General features: G+C 46.9%; 1 protein-coding gene across 1 annotated transcript in view; it reads right to left on the reverse strand.

Moving 5' to 3' along the window:
• The window catches only part of ITPR2 (inositol 1,4,5-trisphosphate receptor type 2), a 304,126-nt gene that overhangs the window by 241,704 nt on the left and 42,777 nt on the right, over positions 1-19,645 (reverse strand). Inside the window, exons 3-9 of the mRNA XM_054987843.1 lie at positions 18,990-19,105; positions 16,974-17,060; positions 10,742-10,900; positions 7,677-7,775; positions 5,659-5,742; positions 3,227-3,373; positions 2,981-3,076 (exon numbers count right to left, since the gene is read on the reverse strand). Of these exons, the coding sequence (XP_054843818.1) occupies positions 2,981-3,076; positions 3,227-3,373; positions 5,659-5,742; positions 7,677-7,775; positions 10,742-10,900; positions 16,974-17,060; positions 18,990-19,105 (788 nt within the window). The remainder of the gene's footprint in view (positions 1-2,980; positions 3,077-3,226; positions 3,374-5,658; positions 5,743-7,676; positions 7,776-10,741; positions 10,901-16,973; positions 17,061-18,989; positions 19,106-19,645) is intronic.

Consider the following 19,645-nt stretch of genomic DNA (forward strand, 5'->3'; position numbering starts at 1 on the left):
AATCAGAAGGTTCGCTCTGGCCATGAGAAAGACGCAGCTGCCTAGAGCATCTGTGTGCCGGTCGGATCAAAGGCACACAACTCTATGGCAACAGGGACAGAACAGGAAACATCCCCAAATGTGGACTGAGAATACATGCAAAATTACTACAGGTGGGATGGATTGGACAATGTGCTAAAAAAAACTCAAAATTTTGCAAAATTTAATATCTCTGTTTATTCTGTATAATTTATTTTGCCTCTGCTAATCATGGGAGAAGGCAAAAGGCTATACAGGGTACTGAAGCCCCTTGGCAGTAACCTTATTCAGCTGCCCCACTCACAGGAGATTTCATGGGGATAGCTTACAAACTTTCAAACCTGTATACTTTCCTAAGAACGAAAATCGTGCGCCTCTGCCCACCGTCACCACCATCGCGAATGAAAGGGGAGGTCCTCAGGGCACTGAATTCTCTCTTGGGAGGGGGACACTCTAGACCTCTTTGCAAAGGTCTTCCAAAGTGCAACGCAAGAGCTCTTGCTACATGAAAAGCAATTAATAGTACTCACAACAGTGGCTGGATACAACCATGTCCTGGCCTGAAAGTTCTGCGACACAAAAAACTCCCAGCATCCACAGTTCTTGGTTCTGGAGTAATGTTGGAAGCAACTTGCCGTGAGTTTCACCTCTTTTGGAAAAAGCCTCCTTCCAGAACCACCACCAGACCCCCCTAAGACTCGTCAGATTCTAGGAATCTGCCAGAAGTGGTAGACTGCTACCCAGGACTTGGATGTTTCTTATGTCTTCAATGGGAACTTTCCTGTTTTTCCCGGTGTTCTCCTTTGGCAAGAGACTTCCATTCCAAGTCCTTTGGCGCAGCCTAAACCAGCTCTGTAAATGTATCACTATTAACATCTATCATAGTTACTTGATTAAGACGGCCTGTGGAATCACATACGAGAACCAAGTTCTGTGATGTCATAATAGTAACAACAACATCATCATTCGATTTATATACCGCCCTTCAAGATGACTTAACACTCACTCAGAGCGGTTTACAAAGTATGTTATTATTATCCCCACAACAACAATCACCCTGTGAGGTGGGTGGGGCTGAGAGAGCTCTGAGAGAGCTGTGAGTGACCCAAGGTCTCCCAGCTGGTTTCAAGTGGAGGAGTGGGGAATCAAATCCAGCTCTCCAGATTAGAGTCCTGCACTCTTAACCACTACACCAAACTGCTACTTACATGAATTTCAACACATACACACACACCCACACACAGTAGGATGGCAACTTTTACAATGCTCGAACAAGGAAGGTCTTCAATAAGAAATCTAGAGTGCATCCATCAATTGTTCGGCCTGCCAAGACACCTATGAAACCCTGGACGCTGCAAGATTTGTTCTAGACCCAAATGTACAAAAGAAGTCTAGCTAATTTTATTCACTGAATCTGTGTGAGGTAGTGGACGGTATGCCAGACAAGAACCTAGGCTCAAATGTTTACATAGCCGTTAAAGAAAAAAAATACCTCACTGGACGACCCTGGACCAGCCATTCTCTCAGACTAACTTACTCCATAAGACTGTTGTGTAGGTAAAATTGTGCACAAAGAATTATGCACACTGCTAGAAATTCCTGGAAGGAAGGCTGGGTTTAAAGACAGAATTCAGCAGGGACTGTGTCCGAAGTAAGCCAGCTGCAGCCCAGGGCATCAAATGGTCACTGGCTTAATGAAGGGGACGACCGGGAGGGAGACAGGACAAGCCCCCGATCCAGGGGTGGCTGTACGTGGGCTCCAAACGAGGGCAGTCACAACATGCCACCCGCATGCCCTCCAATTTTCAGGCCGAGAGCCCCGACCCAAACCCACAGAGGATCCCCGCTCCCCCCCGCCAAAGACCCCACCAGACAGGCAGGCAGTCCCCTGTGCAGACTTCCCCTCGCCTCGCTCCTGCCCAGAGCTACTGGGGAACGGGAACTCCGTGGCCACAGACTCCAGACTCCAAACCTGTTCAGGCTGTTCTTTCAGCGGTTTGTTCTTTGTATTCAGCTTCAGATAGCTTTATTAGAACGGCTCCAACAAAATAAACAATGCCCATGTTTGTGACGTTACTGATAATCCACACCATGGCCTAATCTTTCTGAGCTGAAGGAGCACAGATAAGCAGTCACTTTGCTTTGTCTGAATGATTTACAATCTAGCTGCAATAGGGGAGGGACCTCCATGCCCAGTTCTTTAGGAATCTGACGTTCCTAACGCTACTGTCACATTTCTAAACAGTGACAGCCGGCCCCACCGTGCAGACCAAAAAAAACCCCTCTGCAAGCAGGGTGTCATCCGGGACTAGGGCTCGTATTTCTGCAATCCTGGAATAATATCAGACGTTAAAGGATAAAATCACCAGGGGTTAACTCTCCCTCCCCAGTAACCAGCAACCTCTGCTGTCGCATAGAAAATGGAAACAACTACACAAGACGTCAAGATGGGGGAAAGTCAGGGAACACGGTTCCGTCAGTCACCTGGCAAAGTGGCCTTTTTCTCACATTGGGTCTATACAGACACAAAAACCCTGCCCGGAAGAAGGGTTTTTAAAGAAGCAAGCAGAGACTCTGTGGGGCGACGTTCAGCAGCGAGCCTCCCAGGAGACGAATTCTCCCAGCTCCTCACGCTCAAAAACCAGCACCTTCCCTCCACTCTGGCCAAGAGAACCGAGTGATTCTGGCTACAAGTCATTCACATTTCTCCACAGCTTAGAAGAGGATCCTCTGTTGGGTAAAAGGTGGGGGGGGGGAGGTGTTCAGCGTTCCAGCTGAAAAAAATCCCAGGTTGTGGCTGTTTTGGAATGCCAAGTCAAGAATAACACAGTTACCCTCCTCCCAAACCAGGTGGACAGCTCTTCGCACAAACACCTCACCTGGGACCCTTCTAGGTACAAGCTGGCCACAGACAGTTCCAGCAGAGCACCCTTTACTATATTTGGCACGCAGCAATTCTTACCTCTGCAGCCAAATAGTTTCCAGTTGCCAGATGTTTAAATCTGAAGAGGCTGTTCCACTGTCCTGCGCCTCCCCGGCACGGATCATGGTGTACCACCTGCGGGAAAAAGGCCCACGTGTAGGTTATTGTAACAGTACAGAAGATAGCTGTAAGATTATTATAATTCTTCACCATCACTCTGTAGAAATTAAATCCTATGAGGTCTCCCAAGTTGGGGAGAACATCATAGCTGGGGGCTACACCAACCTCAATTTCCCACAGGGCTTTCGAACTTGTTGCAGAGGTGGCCGACTGACGCAATGTTGTCCGAAGGAAGATGTGTTGTTTCTTCTGATACTCATCACAAGTAAGAAACTTCTCCTGTTCAGCATGGAACAACCGAACAACGTCCCCCTGGAAGAACAGAAGCGGAAGTTCTACCCATCTTCTTATAGGTATTGCTCTGCCAGAGTCAGCCCCCAATTTATTTTTTGGGCTAATCTGGACCCCTAAATATGGCCATTCTCTGTGTGCACATGGCGGGGGGGGGGGTGTTTATTCCCAGCTCTCCAATAGAAGGGAAAAGACAGGAGCAAAATACCACTTTGCAAAGAAATACTGGTTATTCACAAGATTAATAAAGAAAAATAACAGACAATTTGGAATAGTAATGTTTTATTATATTAAGCCAACTTCACAGCAAGATAGTTTGTAAGAATAACCCTCAAAGATATTAAGTTACAAGAGAGGACCTGTAAGGAGAAACAGTCCAGAGGCTGAGTTCTCTTTTAATTTCTATCAACATTTATATAGCTCCAATAAAACTGCCTCCTCAACATTTATGTATTTTATTTATTTGTGTCATTTATAGTCCACCTTTTTCACTGAGGCTCAAGGCAGGTTACGCAGCGTCATGATTCTCTTGCAAAAATAAGTCTGTTCCAATCAACGCAGAAGACAGTCAACAATTATCCGTAATTTTTATCAGCACAAGAAATTAAACAGTCAGTCTTAAGCCTGAAATTAAATAAATCTCTAGGCCCAAATGAATTTCTGGCTGATCACTACAAACTTTTGCTAGAAATCATCAACCAGCCTCAGCATGTGGACTTAGCAGCCACCAAACAAACCCCTGGGGCCCAGAACCAAGGAACTTCCGTTCTCATCTTCAAGCCAAATAAAGACCCAGCTAATCCAGGACAGCCCTCCCCCTATTTGTATTGAATGTGGGCTTCAGCATATTTACAGCTTTATTCGCATCAAGGCTTACAGCGCAGTCCTGAGCCCCAAGCCAGAAGCGCTCAGGAAGCTAAGCAGCCCCACACTAGTGCATCTCAGAGCTCTCTCAGAGCTCTCTCAGCCCCACCCACCTCACAGGGTGATTGTTGTGGGGACGATAACGGCATACTTTGCAAAGCGCTCTGAGTGGGTGTTAAGTCACCCTGAAGGGCGGTATATAAATCGAATGTTGCTGTTGTTGTTATGTTTATATTCTGTTGCCTTCAGTGTGATTTGTAAAACAATACAATTATTACCAAAGTTCTTAAAGCTATTTGCTCTGTCAGAGTTAAACCTCTAAGTGTTTTTCATAACTATAAAAGGGTTGGGATAATCTAAGCCCAAAAGAAGGGACACTCTTTTCTTTATACCTAAGAGCGTGCGCGTAGGCGCACGTGTATTCTTTTTTCTCTGAATACAGGGAGAACGACACCGGGCACCACCACCTGACAAGGAATCCATCATTCCGCATCACTGGTGTACGAAGACAATACAGACCGGCCACGCCGATCCCATGGAGCCAATTTCACAGCGACATAGTTTGTGATCTCTCTCATGCAGGGATGGCCTCAAAGGATTACAACAGGGGGGCCTGTGAGAAGAAATCCAGTTCCCCCCCACCCACCCACCCACCCCTCGAAGTCCGCTCTGGCTCACCCGTGCCAGCTTCTCCCCCCATCCACCCGGACTCATCAGCTCTCATTCCAGGTCTTCTCTCCTTCCCGCTGCTGCATGTTTATGCTCAGTTTTGGGTTGTTACAGCAACCTCAAAAGCCACTCAAACGCGGGGGGGGGGGGGGGTGTTGCTGTTTTTACCCCAAAATTAGCTTTTCTGAAGATGCTAGGAATTTTCGGCAAAGTTGAACGTTCTCATACCCTGAATGGTAGAAACAGCCGCTCTCATTCCCTGCTACGGCCTGTCCATTCAGGGTTTGGCCCATGACCATTAGACAGAGCGATTTAAATGCAATATTGTTATTTATTTGTTTATGTCATTTAGAGTCTGCCTTTCTAGCTGGGACTCAAGGCAGATTACACCATTTGAGATAAATTAAATCAACAGGAACGGGACAGCTAATAAAAATACAACCGTGGTCTGTACTGCAGAAAACTGAAAATAAGCAGAACTCTGGAACCAAGCGTAAGCACTAGCATGATACGTTAAACACTGCAGGAGAAACATGGAAGGATCATATCTATATCAACAGACACGACACAGCAGACTGACCGCGGCCCCCAACCCTTTGCCAAAACATCTTTCTGGAAGCATTTCATTAATATTACACGCATTAAAAAGCCCTCCTGAGTGACCCAGTCCTGCATAGTTTGCGGAAAGCCAGGAGGGTGGGGGGCTTCTCGGTCTCATCAGGCAGGCCACTCATCCCACAAGGAGACCCAGCGTTTGTGCCATTCATACTTACACCTTTAAGCACATCTTCTCTGTAGCAGCTGTGTTTCATAAACAGGGTTATTTTCCAGCTGGTGTTACAATTAACAGCATTCACCTACAGCCAAACAGACACAGAATTGCAGGTTACATTGTGGAAGATGTTCCTGTAATCCAAAAGTTTGCGAGGGCTTTTGCCTTACATTATCTTGTACAACATCGATTGTTGCAAGTGATACACCCAGTTCCATCAACAAACATTTGCAGGCCTTAATTCTCTGGAAGCACCATGCCAATTCAGACTCATGTTTCATATCATTCCTGTTCAATCACCCCAAGTATACGACCAGCAAAGATTAAGAGAGGATGGGGGGGTGTCTAGCAAAAACCACAGGGAGAAAATGTATCAGACTTGCGATCAGTTGGCCATTAAAGCAACACCATTTAAGCAAGGTAATCAGACTTGCAAAGTGAGCCTCCAGGTTCCAAACATCGGAAACGGAGAAGGGGGAAAGCCACCATTTTTATGCTCTCTCTACGAACCCCAGAAGCATACAGCTGGCAACTGCTGGAAACAGAACACTGGACGAGACAGAGATTTGGTTCCGGCAGCATCAGTCGTGTACTCTTAAGAGTTCCCACAGAAGGATTCTCTTCAAGACTTGCCTCTTGCCAGAGGAAGAACACAAGGACATTCTGTGACGGAACGCAGCACGGGAGAAAGCTGCAGCCGTACAATCAGCTGCCTCCCAATCTAAAAACTTGCAACTGGTCCCCTAAATACAGGTGCATTTTGGACAGCAGCAGAACGACGCGCGTGAAGGGAAACTGCAGAAGGGACAGGAGAGGAGCAGCAGGAAATGAGCTGTGGTGGCCAAGGGTGCCTGGCATCCCCCTCCCAGGCCAGGCAGCCCCAGTCAGTTCTTTAATAAACGCCTCCCCTCAGACAGAAAAGCCTTGCAGAGCGGAACTTCAGGCATTGCCAAACTCCCGAGCTGTCACCAAAAATGGCACTGCGATGCCAAGTCTTCTCCCAGTTAAAGACCAGTGTTTACACACTCAGCGTTTACACACTTGTGTGTTCCTAGCACCATTTCATATCCTTGGCTACCACTAGCACAGGCAAGTGAACATCTATTGCATAGCATGAATTGGGACCAGAATTGAATGGGCAGCCAGCGCATATGGAAAACTGGAGCGAGACTAGCTCTATAAATAATGCCGTTCAGCAACCCAGCCACTGCACTGTGCACTAAAAGAACCATGACATCTTCAAAGGCAGCCCCAGTCAAAGCACATTACAGTAGTCTAGCCAGGACGCAGTCACAGCAACAGTAGCACAAAGTCGCATTACACATCAAACAGGATGGGGGGGGGGCGCGATACCTGACATGAAAGTATTATTTTTGGCAACAGCCCTGTGTCTTTTATCATGTCCAGTTCTGCCTTCAGTGCAGCAGCACTTCTACTGGCTCTCCGCACACGACCACTACATGCTCTGAACCAACATGCACAGAGGGGAGCAGGCCTGAACTCACAGGCCCCAACCGACAACACATCACGGGCTCATGAGCACGACGTCTGCATGCCTAGGAAGCAGATGTGGCTAGGTGCCATCCCCATGATCAGGAACCCTGCTTGTTCCAATGATCCTCCTCCCTGTGACGGTTCACACAAGCCAGCGATCACAGGCAGGCCGAGCGGACCTGAGTTCACTGCCCGCTGTCTCCTCTACGCATGTTGATGCAGCATGGGCATGGCTGGTGTGTAGAGGGTGACCGGCTTGCTGCTCCCTGCTTAAAGGAATGAGACGCGCATCGACCGATGATGAATGAAGAGCCTCGATACCCCCATGAGGCGGGAAGCCAAGCTACCACGTGCAGCTCCATAGGCCACACTGCGGCCTGGGCCCTGGCCTGCAGGCCCCTCGCTCTTTCAGTCACTGCCTGATTGGACCAGCTTCTGTTTTGGCTCAATTTCCTACTGACCTCAAGCCTCGCTCCAGTGAGGAGCTCCTGTCTCGTCAGCTACATCGGCTCCCGGCAGACTCACCTCTTTGCATCCAGGGTTATCCAGGAGCTCGATGTTGCTAGCATGAAGAGGCTGCCCCGCGTTGACTGGCATGAGGACCACTTTGTCTCCTACGACGATCTAGAGAATCAAAAGCAAACATCAGTTCAACGCAACTGCAATCCTTCCTTTCACCAGGGTTTTATTTTTAGCGTTTTTTAACAGGAGTCTCACTTAATAAGCTCAGCATACTATGGAGCTCTGAAATCACAGCCGTGAATTCTTAAGAGATTCCAGAACTTCAAAAGGTTCTGGAAGAGGAATGACCACCAAGCTCTTCATTTCTTTTTCTTTCAGGAAAGGGCTTGGCAAGTCAAACCTATTCGGCCCTTTCATCTTAATCTGAACAGAAAGCTAATAAATCTGCCTAAGGAAGGCAGATTTGACTTCTGTTTGACTCTGAATATGAGAGAACTGAGTATTTCCATTGCTTAAAACAGAAACCCTATATAAATGCTGAATACAGAGCTGATAATGTGAAAATGTCCATCTATGCAAAAAAACGAAAAGCAGTATTCTTTTCAATAGAAAGCAACATTTTAAATATGTATCTAGATTCTTCCTAGAGCCACTAGTAGAGTTAATTTTTTGGAATATCTGCTACTGTGATCCAGATTCCAGACCACTGGACAACACAACAGCTGGACAATTTTCCACCAATTCTGAAGCACACAGTTCCCATCAAGGGCAAATGGGCGAATCGTTTCCCACAATTCTGGAGTGTCTGTGAGTTCAAAAACTTCCAAAATTGCCTGTCTGATACCAAACCTCAGCTGAGGGGATTTTCCCACTGTTACCTTTATGTAATACTATATCCAGAACAGGAAAATTAACCTTTAAAACTGCCCACCATCTAAAATCATGAAGAGCAACAGTGTTGTATACATTCATAAAAAGATGACACATTAAAACACATTCGAGCAATTGCTGGTGAAGTTTAACCTAGAAGTGAGAGTCGTGACCACAGCAATCCCGTGTATATCCCAGCATATGCAGGTTATACACATGCAAGGCAGAATTACAAAATGACTAAGGAAACTGGACACCGCGCATGCCTTGTTTAGGACACATGCATAAACAGGCCTTCTGCTGCGCTTAACATATTGGCCAACCTTTTGATATTAAGCAAAAACCATCCTTGGAAAAGCATCAGTGATTGGGGTGCCCCGAACGTTTGCCCAGGACCAAACACTGCCAAGGATGCCCTTGCACATGCAACGTGGAAGCGCCCTTTGGAATTAACCACGGGGGGGGGGCCTCCCTGCAGCAACGGTAAGAGGGGAGGCTCCTCACCCCCAGCCCCGCAGGAGGCAGAAACGCGCATGGACGCAGCTGCGTGCATGCGGGCCAGCAGCACACAAGAACTATTCTGTACCTTAGTGCTCTTCAGAAAGTTTCTGGCTTCTCACCTCTCAGTTAAGCCATATCTGACTCCTGGCTGTATGCAGTAACTGAACAGAACAGAAGGCTTAGAAGAAAGCAGAAAGCAAACGCGCGCGCACACGCACACAACACACCAGCGTAGGTCACACAAGCCAAGACCCAAACCACTGCATTTGCGAAGGGAAGGGAAGTGTTCCCGGTCAGGTGTGATGCTTCTCAATAAGACTTGGACAAGGGAGTGGCCCCTGGAGTCTTCTAGAAGGAAGCCATTTTTTAAATTTGCATCGTTTTCTACACCTTTGTTATATCCTAATGAATTTATATTTTACATGCGTGAACATATGAAGCAGCCACACAACCTGCTCTAACTGGCAGTGACCACCAAGAATCTCAGACGGAGATCTTTGTCGTCACCACCTCTGCTGCTACCTGACCGTTTAGATATGAGGGATTGAAGCGGAGACCTTCTGTAGGCAGAGGAAGCGCGCCACATTTCCTCCCCAGGTTTATTACTACCTGACAATATTTGACCAGGCAATGGACCAAGATTTTTAAATTGTATTATATCCAATATCAGCCCTAGATAAAAGTCAAAACTATTGGTATTCATTATTTTTTCACTATTTATTTTTACAACGATGAAATATGGGTATCCTGGCTTGGAATCACCACGCTCACAACAGAGGTCGACACAAATACACACGGATGTGCATCTTTTTAACACCAAAACATTCATATGGAAAACGTGATCCTCCATCGCTTGTTGCAACATGTTCTCTCACATGCCATGCTTCACACAGACTTTACTTACAGTCATGTAAGACCAGGGAATGCATTATACAAAAGAAACCTGTAGAGTGGAATTAATCATTCAGAGCCAGAAAGCAAGAGCCCCGCTTGTTTGAAAAGTCCCTGAAATAAGAGACCCTGCGCGTGGAGGATCAGCAGCAGAAGTCATCTGCCGGAACCCAGCCAAGGCGGGGCTTTCGTTGCGTCGCACCCAGCTACTGCTGCTGGATCCACAGGTGCCCCTTCCCTCGAAGGCAAAGGGAAGCTGAAGGAAGCCGCGGCCCCCCTCCACGGGCCTTCTTCTCACCACTCCCGTGCCCATGCCCCTGTGGCCTCACCCCTCCCCAACCCCTTGGCCGTTCCTTACTTTGGGAGGGGGGTTTAAAAGGTCCTGCCGTAGGGGTCTTGAAGAACTTGTCAACATTGCTTCTCTGTTTTGCTTGGGTTCACACACACAAACACACACACTTTTAAAACTTTTTGAGATTTTTCTGCAACTTCCCAAGGTTTGTAAAAATATCTTCCCTTCCTGTATCTGACCTCTAAAGCCAAGTTCACAATTATATATGTGACTTTTTTTCTTTTGTGACCCACAAGATGATATGCACGGGATGTGCTCATGAATTTAAGGCCTTGGGCCCTGTTTGAATACGGCATTTATTCTAAATCTCTCTTTTTAAAAGGATATTCCAAGATACATTTCATCATATTTTGAGCATGCTGCATTGGAGAATGGGGTGGCAGGAGAGAACGCAATGAAGGTCTTGCAGAAGCTCAGAGCACAAACATATTTTGGAAGTGAGCGCTGATCTCTGGTCAAGCAGCCAGCAACCCCCTGCCCCGCCCCCCGGGCATTTTATTTCCCATTCACTTACGTTGTCCCCTTCACTCCTCAGCTTCCAGAAGGGCTGGATGTAAAACCACGACCCCTCGTTCCCAGCAGCATCCAGAGAGACCCGCATCGCATTCTTCTCCAGCAGGGCTGGCAATCTCTTGTTGACCGTAAGGTACTTGTTGCTTTTGATGTGAAGAAGCTGTCGATAATACAATCAACAAACACATGCAGACACACATGTGTCGATACGACAACCACAGCCCAACACAGAACCAAGAGCGCTGCCTCCGCGGTTCCCTCTGGGCTGCTTCCCTCGGTTGCACAGTTTCTTTTAAGAACTTTCATCTTCCCTGCTTTTTCTCCGTGGTTTTCAGATTTCATTTTTAACTTATTTATGTCATTTGGTATTATGTCGTAATATCAAATGCTGCTTATGTCATTTGGGAAAGAAAATTAAATAGCAGTTTGGGTGGTAATTTGGATTTCAATTTTTATTTTAATAAATGGATCAGTAGTGTTCCTGAAACATTTTTTCCTTAAACATCACATCCTGATCTCTCTGAAATCAGATCATACATTGTGTGAAGAGTGCGTGCAAAAATTAAGTTTGCCTACAATGCTAACCTGTTGCCAGCTAACCAGGATTCTTATAAAACAGGAAAGAGTCCAGTAGCACCTTTAAGACTAACCAACTTTACTGTAGCATAAGCTTTCGAGAATCACAGTTCTCGTCGTCATCTGACGAAGAGAACTGTCATCTGACGAAGAGAGCTGTGGTTCTCGAAAGCTTATGCTACAGTAAAGTTGGTTAGTCTTAAAGGTGCTACTGGACTCTTTTCGATTTTGCTACTACAGACTAACACGGCTCACTCCTCTGGATCTACGACCATTAAAAAACAGGGTTGCACTTACCTGTAACTGTTGTTCATTGAGGTCTTCCGGGCAGGCACAGAGGGGACCCTGCATGCACAGGCCTGCCAGATGGAGGATTTTTGTTAGCTTTTGTCCTATAGAGCGGCACCCTCCACCCCAGAGCACTTGCGCAGCGACTTCCTGCCAGAAACGCCCCTCGACCCTCAGTTTCTCCTTTGTCACTGGACTCTCCAAGGTAAGCAGTGAAGAGTACACAGCAGAATGGGAAGGAGGGGACATGGGCCTGCATGGAAGGCCTCAATGAACAACAGGTGCAGGTACGTGCAACCTCGTTTTCATTGTCAGTCTTCCTGTGCAGTCTCACCTGGGAGTTTAGCAAGCCACTGACCCAGAGGGGGGTGAAGGGTGACTCTCCGGTGGAACAATGACTGCAGGGCTGCTCGACCCACTGCTGTTTCTCTCCTGTTCGACACATCCAGAGTGTTTCCACAACGGTCTCAGCAGACGCCCATGTTGCAGCTTTGCAGATCTCATGTAGAGTAACGCACTTAATGAGCACGGCTGATGTTGCCTACAACCTGGCGGAATGCGTGTGGCTCTCCAGCGGACAAGGTACATTCGCTTATTCATAGCATAGTTTGATAGTCTGGACAACCCACCTAGCGATGGTTTGTGACGAAGCCCTCTTCCCTTTCTTAGGACCCGCATAACAAAGAGTTGGGTACCCGATCTAATTTGGGCTGCACAATTTACATAGAATAATAAGGCCCTTCTCACATCTCGTGTGTGAAGTGCTCTTTCTGCCTCCGACAGGTGAGGGGAAGAACACAGGTCACACTATTTCTTGTGACATGGAATTCAGAAACCACCTTAGGAAGGAACTCAAAACTTTCTCAGAATGTATTTTAAGCAAAGGCTGATCCATCCTCAGTGCTGACGATTCATTTACTCTCCTAGAGAATGTAATTGCTACTAAAAACCCGACTTTATATGATAATATCCTCAACAAGCATTTTGCTAAGGATTCAAAAGGTTTATTCACCAATTTTTCTAGAACCAGCTGAGTGACCATTGCAGTGGATCTTGACAAACGAGTTAACTAATCCATCCTTTTTTAATTTCACTAGATATTCTAGTAAATGCTAGGGTACAGGTATAAGGGTTAAGTCCCTTATCTTTGGCCCATCTCTCAAACCTAGACCATTTTCTAGTATATGACAGTCTTGTGTTGAGCTTTCTAGCATTTAGTATGACTTCTGCCACCTCACTAGACAATTTATTCAATGACGTATCAACCATGCTGCCAGATGCAGCCTAGGAATGTCATGGACTTCACACCCTCGTATGACAATATATCTGGTACCATGGGGGAATAGAAGGTGCTGTCCCTTGGCCATCAAAAGTAGCCACTGAAATCACGATTGCCGTGGCCAGAAAGGTGCTATTACACAACACATGGTTCGTTCTGCCTGCACTTTCCCAATCATCAGAGGAATAGGTGGGAATGCATAGAAACAGTCTCCTGACCACCTCGCCTGGAAAGCATCCCTAGGGACCTTGCGTCCCATCTCCCTCTGGAACAGAACATTGGGTAAGTTAAGACGCCATGTGATCTAGCCATCTGGTGATCCTTTCGTTTCTGTAACAGTCATCAATTTTAGATGAAAACAAAATTTGCCCTTCAAAGTGTAACGAGACAGTTCCCGTGTCTAAAACCAAGTTTCAGCTTGCCAAGAGAAAGATGGATCTCTCTCCGGGGAAGCCGAAAGCAGTTAGTCTTTAGACCTGTCAAACAGATAAGTTCTTTGAACCAGCTGTTTATCAGTACATTTATTTATATAGGGTTCAATATTGCTTTGCAACTCCCCATCAAACACACAGACACCAATCTAGAGTTTATTTCACTTTATTGAAAATACACCCTAGTTTTTTAATGAAGCAAGCAATCAAAATATAAATGGCTATTAATATGAATCCTATAACAACAGAACATAGAAAGGCAATAAGAAATAAGTTCACTAACATTTCTCAATAAATCCTAAGTTCAACATTGCTCAAAGTTTCCATGAAATACATAGGTAGAAATAGTTTCTCACCTAGATTCTCCCAAGAGATCTCTTCCATCAGTACCCTGCTTATTCTTTCTGTTTGCAATTATATACCTAATCATATGTAAATATTTAGGGTCTATTCACATGATAGCACAAACAAATATTGATTGGTTTGACACTTCACTGAATATTCATAATTTCATAGTACAGCCTTCCAATTAGTTAAAAAATTATGTCATAATCTGTACTGCAGGAAAATACTATAAATCTCTGACAAGTGTCAAGAAAAGTTAAGTTGGACGATCACCATTGGTTGAATCTCTGATAGAAGAACATCAATCTCGGTAGAGTCCACTATTTTAATTAATTGTCAAAGGATGAGAGCACACCTGCTGAATTACCTTATACATAGAAAAAATACACTGAAAGTTCATGCAAAGTTTAAAAGTTCATCTAGAGAGTATAGAAGCTAGGCCTAGTATTGTTCAGTATTGATTATTGGCATATGATCTTAATCTATATTGGCATAACAAAAGGACAAGTCCTCTACTCTATTCCTGGCTGTATGTAACAGTCCAGTATTGACCAGCTGTGGACCGCAACCACACGTATCTCCTCAGGACTATTGCTGATGCCCGTGTCCTCGTTGAAGCGGCAGTTATGTTTCGCCCAGCATTCATCTGCTGTTTTGACAGCCTGATCTCCTCCTCTGGAATATCCTTGGCTCATGTTCTCTGTTCCTCAGATAAGTGCTCATCATAGGCAGCCATCTTATTCCACAGGAATATTTGATAAGCCCCCGTAACTGCTATCTTGATGTTTAAAGCCAGTGAGGCATACACCTTTCTACCCAGCACGCCAATCTCTTTGCCTTCTCTATCTGCTGGTGTAGAGTATGGTCCTTGGCTCCGTCTTGATTGCATTTCCTCAGCCACTAGTGTAGAGGGTGGCAGGTGAGTGTATAGGAAAGAGAAACCATTTTCCATCTTGAATAAACCCTTATACTTTTCGGAGGTAGGTGGAATTGAAGCTAGATGGGATCGAATTGTCGTAAGTTCCATGACCCCTTTGATCACAGGAAATGCAACATTGGCTGGGTTACCCGATTATAAATTCTGCAAAATCTTGTCCTTGGGTTTTGGATCAAAAGAAGCTAGATCAATATCTAATGACTTGGGCATTCTTAGCATTTTCTTTGCGTCAAGGTGGAAGTCATCTGTGGGGGAGACCGGATCCCTGTCCCCGACGGTTTCATCGGACAAAGGTTCAGAGGGGATGCTAGGGCTCTGTTCCACGGGCAGCTCCAGCTCTGACTCTGGCAAGCGGAAGGCGTAGGTACAGAAGATCTCAACCAATCAGCGGTCAGATCCAAAGGTGGTGGCATCAAGGGGGGCACTCTCTCAGTCGGCTCCGACATGTCCTTCGAAGAGGACCTGCATTGAATCTGAGGGGAAGACATCGGGTCTGATACCGATGTTGCACTTGGCGTCGAGCCCGTCTTCAAGGCTGAATCCAAGCGCTCTGCAAGGGCAGAGGTTTGTGCTATCGGGCTAATCATTGCACCTTATCCCTTTCCCCAAAGGATAGCCTTAAGCCCGGTCGCTCGTTTGGCTCGAACCTTGGGAATGAAGACCTGGCCAGTATTTGCAAGAATTCACCCTGTGCCCTTCCCCCCAGACAAACTGGGCAGAGTGAATGCCCGTCCATTCTTGTCATTTTTGTTGCACACTGAGTGCATTTTTAAAATAAAGATTTGTCAGCCATGAAAAATAATTTTAAGTGATTTGCTCACTCTCTCCCTTTATCTCCCCAATCAGGCAAGAGAAACGGCGCAGTGAACGGAAGGAGCTCCTAACCGCCGATCCTGCCCGGCCAGCAGCAAAGAAGGAACTGAGAGTTGAGGGACACGCTCCACCCAGAGCATGGGCGTTTTTGGCAGGAAATTGCCGTGCAAACACGCTGGGGTGGAGGGTGCCCCTCTGTAGGATAAAAGCTAACAAAAAGCCTCCAGCTGGTAAGCCTGCGCGTGCACAGTCCCATGTGGGATTGCACAGAAAGACTGATAATGAATAGTTTAATCTTGGTTTAGGAGTAAGAAATGACATGACATTTGTTAAGCAGCAAACTTGGACAACCAAAAAGTTGGAGTTAGTTCTAAACCGGGAGGTCTTCAAGCTCAGCATCACACACAAGGGAAGGAGGAAGGAACCGCCCTGGGCCCACAGAAGCAGCAGGCGCCCTCTCTTCGCGGACTAGAGTCTGCCTGGGACACCTAAAGAAGTCCTTCATTCCTTCCTTGTCAAACTCCGTCCCCTTTTTTCTCTCCTTAATTTCCAATATATCCAACTTGGTCCCTTTCTTCTCTTTTCTTTAGGGTGATCCGTTGTAAAGGAAGCCACAGGGTCTAAATCTTTAGCACTTTTGGTATTATGGCATGTATTGTGGGTTAGACCCAAAGCAGCACCAGCAGAATGAAGCTGGCAGAGCAGGACTTCCCCCCCTCCCTCCTCCTGAGAGACCATGAAATTCTGCCCCAGAGACTCCAGGGGAGAGGGGGGAGCAGAGTCGGGTCTGCGGTGAGAGATGGCAATCAGCAAAAATCAGCCTTCCCTCCTCCTCTAACGGAAGTGCCCGTGGCAGCATGACCACTATTATAGCAATGGAACGGCATTCTTGGAACCAACCCTATTTATGCAGTTTCATCAAAGGTACGCAACAGTACATTATGCAGTACATCAAGGTACGCTGAGGAGGGCCAAGAGGCAAAGCACCTGCTTTCCACGAAGGAATTCCCGGGCTCAGCCTCCAGTCAAGGGGTCTAAGGGAAGCAGGTGTTGGGAAAGGCCCCTGTCTGGCCCAGACCCTGGAGGGCAGCTGCCGTGCTAAGCCAGACGAAGGCACGGCCAGGCTTGGCGGAAGGGAACTTTGTACATACAGGATGAGCTACACAGCAACATAACAAGAAAGCTCACTCCTGCCCTCAGGAGTTACAAACTAGGATTTCTACTGGCAGGGAGACAGGGGATGGCATGGTGGGGGGGCAGACAAGGGGGCTTATGGATAAGAGGGGAGTTGGGGCCAGCAAGACTTGCCATGCAGGAGGAAGGAAACCGCCATTTGCTCAAATATTCTCACAAGCTGGGCACCCTACCCTCCTCCTCTGCCCCCAGGCAACGTGATCACAGCTCTCACTTACTATTTTCCCTATCACAATGGATGTTCCACGACACCCACTGGGGAGCTGGACCACAAACGAGCAACACGACACCATGATTTCACTCTCCCGACTGCTGGTGACATTAAGCCCTGCCTTGCCTCCCCTTTGGGGGACGGGAGCCGAGGACTCACCTGTATGACGTTGCTGTACTTGACAATTTCTCCCAGCAGCTTCCTGTTCTCACATTCATTCTGCTTCTGTTCCAGTTCTGCTGCGTGCTGCAAGATCGGCAGGTTTGGAGCCAAAGACTACAAAGCAGGGCTCAGCCTCTGCGTCACTGACCAGGCTGTCCCGAGCAGAGGGACACCCAGTTCCAAGGGCCAAGCTACGCCACACAATTTTTAGCAAGTCATGGCCAAGGGAACCCAGACCCAACTTGCTTTTCCCCACAGCCATGCAGTTTCCTTGGACCCCACCCCCCCACCCCTGCAGCCCTGAGCTGATTTGGGGCTCCCGCAGACTTTTGAAAAGCCGTTCCCCACAGTTGCTAAGAGCCTGTGAGGAAAACAAGACAAGTCCTGAAAACTCACACTGGCTCATTAAAAATCATGCAATTTGGCTCTAAATCGATTAAAGTTAGCAGGCTTAGAAGGGCATGACTCTGCTCAGGACTGCACTGTTAAGAGAGGAACAAGGCACTGCCTACAAAGCTGCCACAGGAACTGCTTGTGGGAAAGGCCTTCTCGGGGGGTGAGGATTTGCAACGGAGAAGGGCACGCTGCACCCCTACTCCACCAACCACTTTTCTAGCGCCCCTTCCAAAGAGCTGAGAAACACATTTACCCACACAAGAACACATTAGAAGCCAAACAGGGGAAAGCCAGTGTTTACTTTTTCAGAAGCACACGATGCCCACCGCTGCCCCTCTTCTCCCAAGCAGCTCTCAGGTTTGCTTGATGTGCATATGGCAGGCAGCTCTGCTCTTAGAATGCAAAATGCCGAACAAACATTCTGTATAAATGCAGAACGTCCTACATCCACTGAGGGCTGAACCACACATTAGGACTGCTTCTGTGTTTGAAATAAACGACACCCTCCCTTCTTTTTCCAAATTTAGCTTCAGGACTTGCTTCCTCAAGAAGAAGAGTTTGAGGACAGAGGGAAGCCTTAACTGTTTCCTTCCCAACTGTTTTCCAGTTGCAACAAACACCCCTCAGTTGTTTTACCTCCACTGGGGGGAAATTTAAAAATGGAGTAAGATTCTTAAGATGACACAGAATTGCTTGACCTTGCTGGTGTTTACCAACATGGTTCATCCATCTCTCCCTTTCTCTCTCTCTCTCTTACAATGTACGGGAGCACTTGAGTGCCTAAATAGTTCAGTAGCTGGCATTCTACTTCTGAAAAACAACCCCCCCTATCTATTTTAAAGTTTTATTTTTTAAAAAGCAAGAGGGCAGAAAGGAGCCACTTGTCAGTAGGGATTTCTCAGGCCCTCACCAACAGGTACTTCTGAGGCTTACCCAACTGCATTCTGCTGCAACTACCAGAAGAACAGACATGGGCCGTTTCCAGACGGCTTGCCTGCACCCGGGACGTCATGCCACGTTTCAGATCATGCTGGGGAAAACGCAAAATATCGCGTTTTCTCGCACGAGAAAACACGGTATTACGCGTTTTCCCGGACACGATCTGAAACGTGGCGGGACGTCCTGGGTGCAGGTAAGCCGTCTGGAAACGGCCATGCTGTCTGAAGGGGAAATATATTTTTCAAAAATAAACCCCTCAAAACAAAAAAGACACCCTAAACAGAGCAGCTCAAGTCAGGGCTTTTTTTCAGGGGGAATGTGGTGGAACGGAGTTCCGGAACCTCTTGAAAATGGTCACATGGCTGTTGGCCCCGCCTCCTGATCTCCAGACAGAGGGGAGCTTAGATTGCCCTCCGAGGGCAATCGAAAATCCCCTCTGTCTGGAGATCAGGGGGCGGGGCCAACAGCCATGTGACCATTTTCACCGAGGGCAACCCACTGAGTTCCACCACCTCTTTTCCCAGAAAAAAAGCCGTGGCTCAAGTAATTGGAATTGGGGGGGGGGGGTGTTCCAACTATCTAGCAATGGATGGGGAAAATACTTCGGCTTCCCCACCCCACCTAGTATCTGTGCATTTGCTTCATCAGCTAACAACCACTGGCCCAGCTGCTCTTCACCTGCAGTTTCTTCAGTAGCGCCGCTTCCGTGTGATTCCCTTGTTTTGCCTGCTTGGCTTTCCAGTATTGCTTCTGTGCAGAATATCGGTTCATAGGACATACTTTAAACAGGCAGTCTGAGGATAAGAAAACAAAATCACTTTTAAGTCTGCAATCCTACCCATACTTGCCTGGAAGTAAGTTCTAAAAAAACATCAAATCAGCTGCCTTCTCTACCCTCACAGGAAGGCATTCGGTTTCCCTTTACAGCCATGGTTTCCGAACTTTTCTCTTTCAGAAATATTTTCTATGCTGACTTGTCTCTCAAGGAAGCCCATGTGCCGCAGAACGTTCTTCTATCTTCCACTCTCCCACATCCACTGCGGTGCACAGGCTGACACTACCCATCATGATACAGTCTGGGAAGACGCTGCCCTGCCTTTATTTGGGCCCAAGTGCCTGAACGATTTTGTTCTGTCTATGTAGAATAAGACAGCTCTCCGAACATCTAAGGTGTAAAATACATGTTCTTGCTGTGAGGTAGGGTTGGGAAAGAACACTGGGAGGGATAAACTCTGAGAGACATGAAACCTAGAAACTACCTTAGGTAAGAATTAGAGACTAGTACGCATGACTACCTTAGCTGAGAAAATTTGTAAGAAAGGCGGGTCCACCCT

Source organism: Eublepharis macularius, chromosome 9 (assembly GCF_028583425.1).
Source record: "Eublepharis macularius isolate TG4126 chromosome 9, MPM_Emac_v1.0, whole genome shotgun sequence".
Lineage (NCBI taxonomy): Eukaryota > Metazoa > Chordata > Lepidosauria > Squamata > Eublepharidae > Eublepharis > Eublepharis macularius.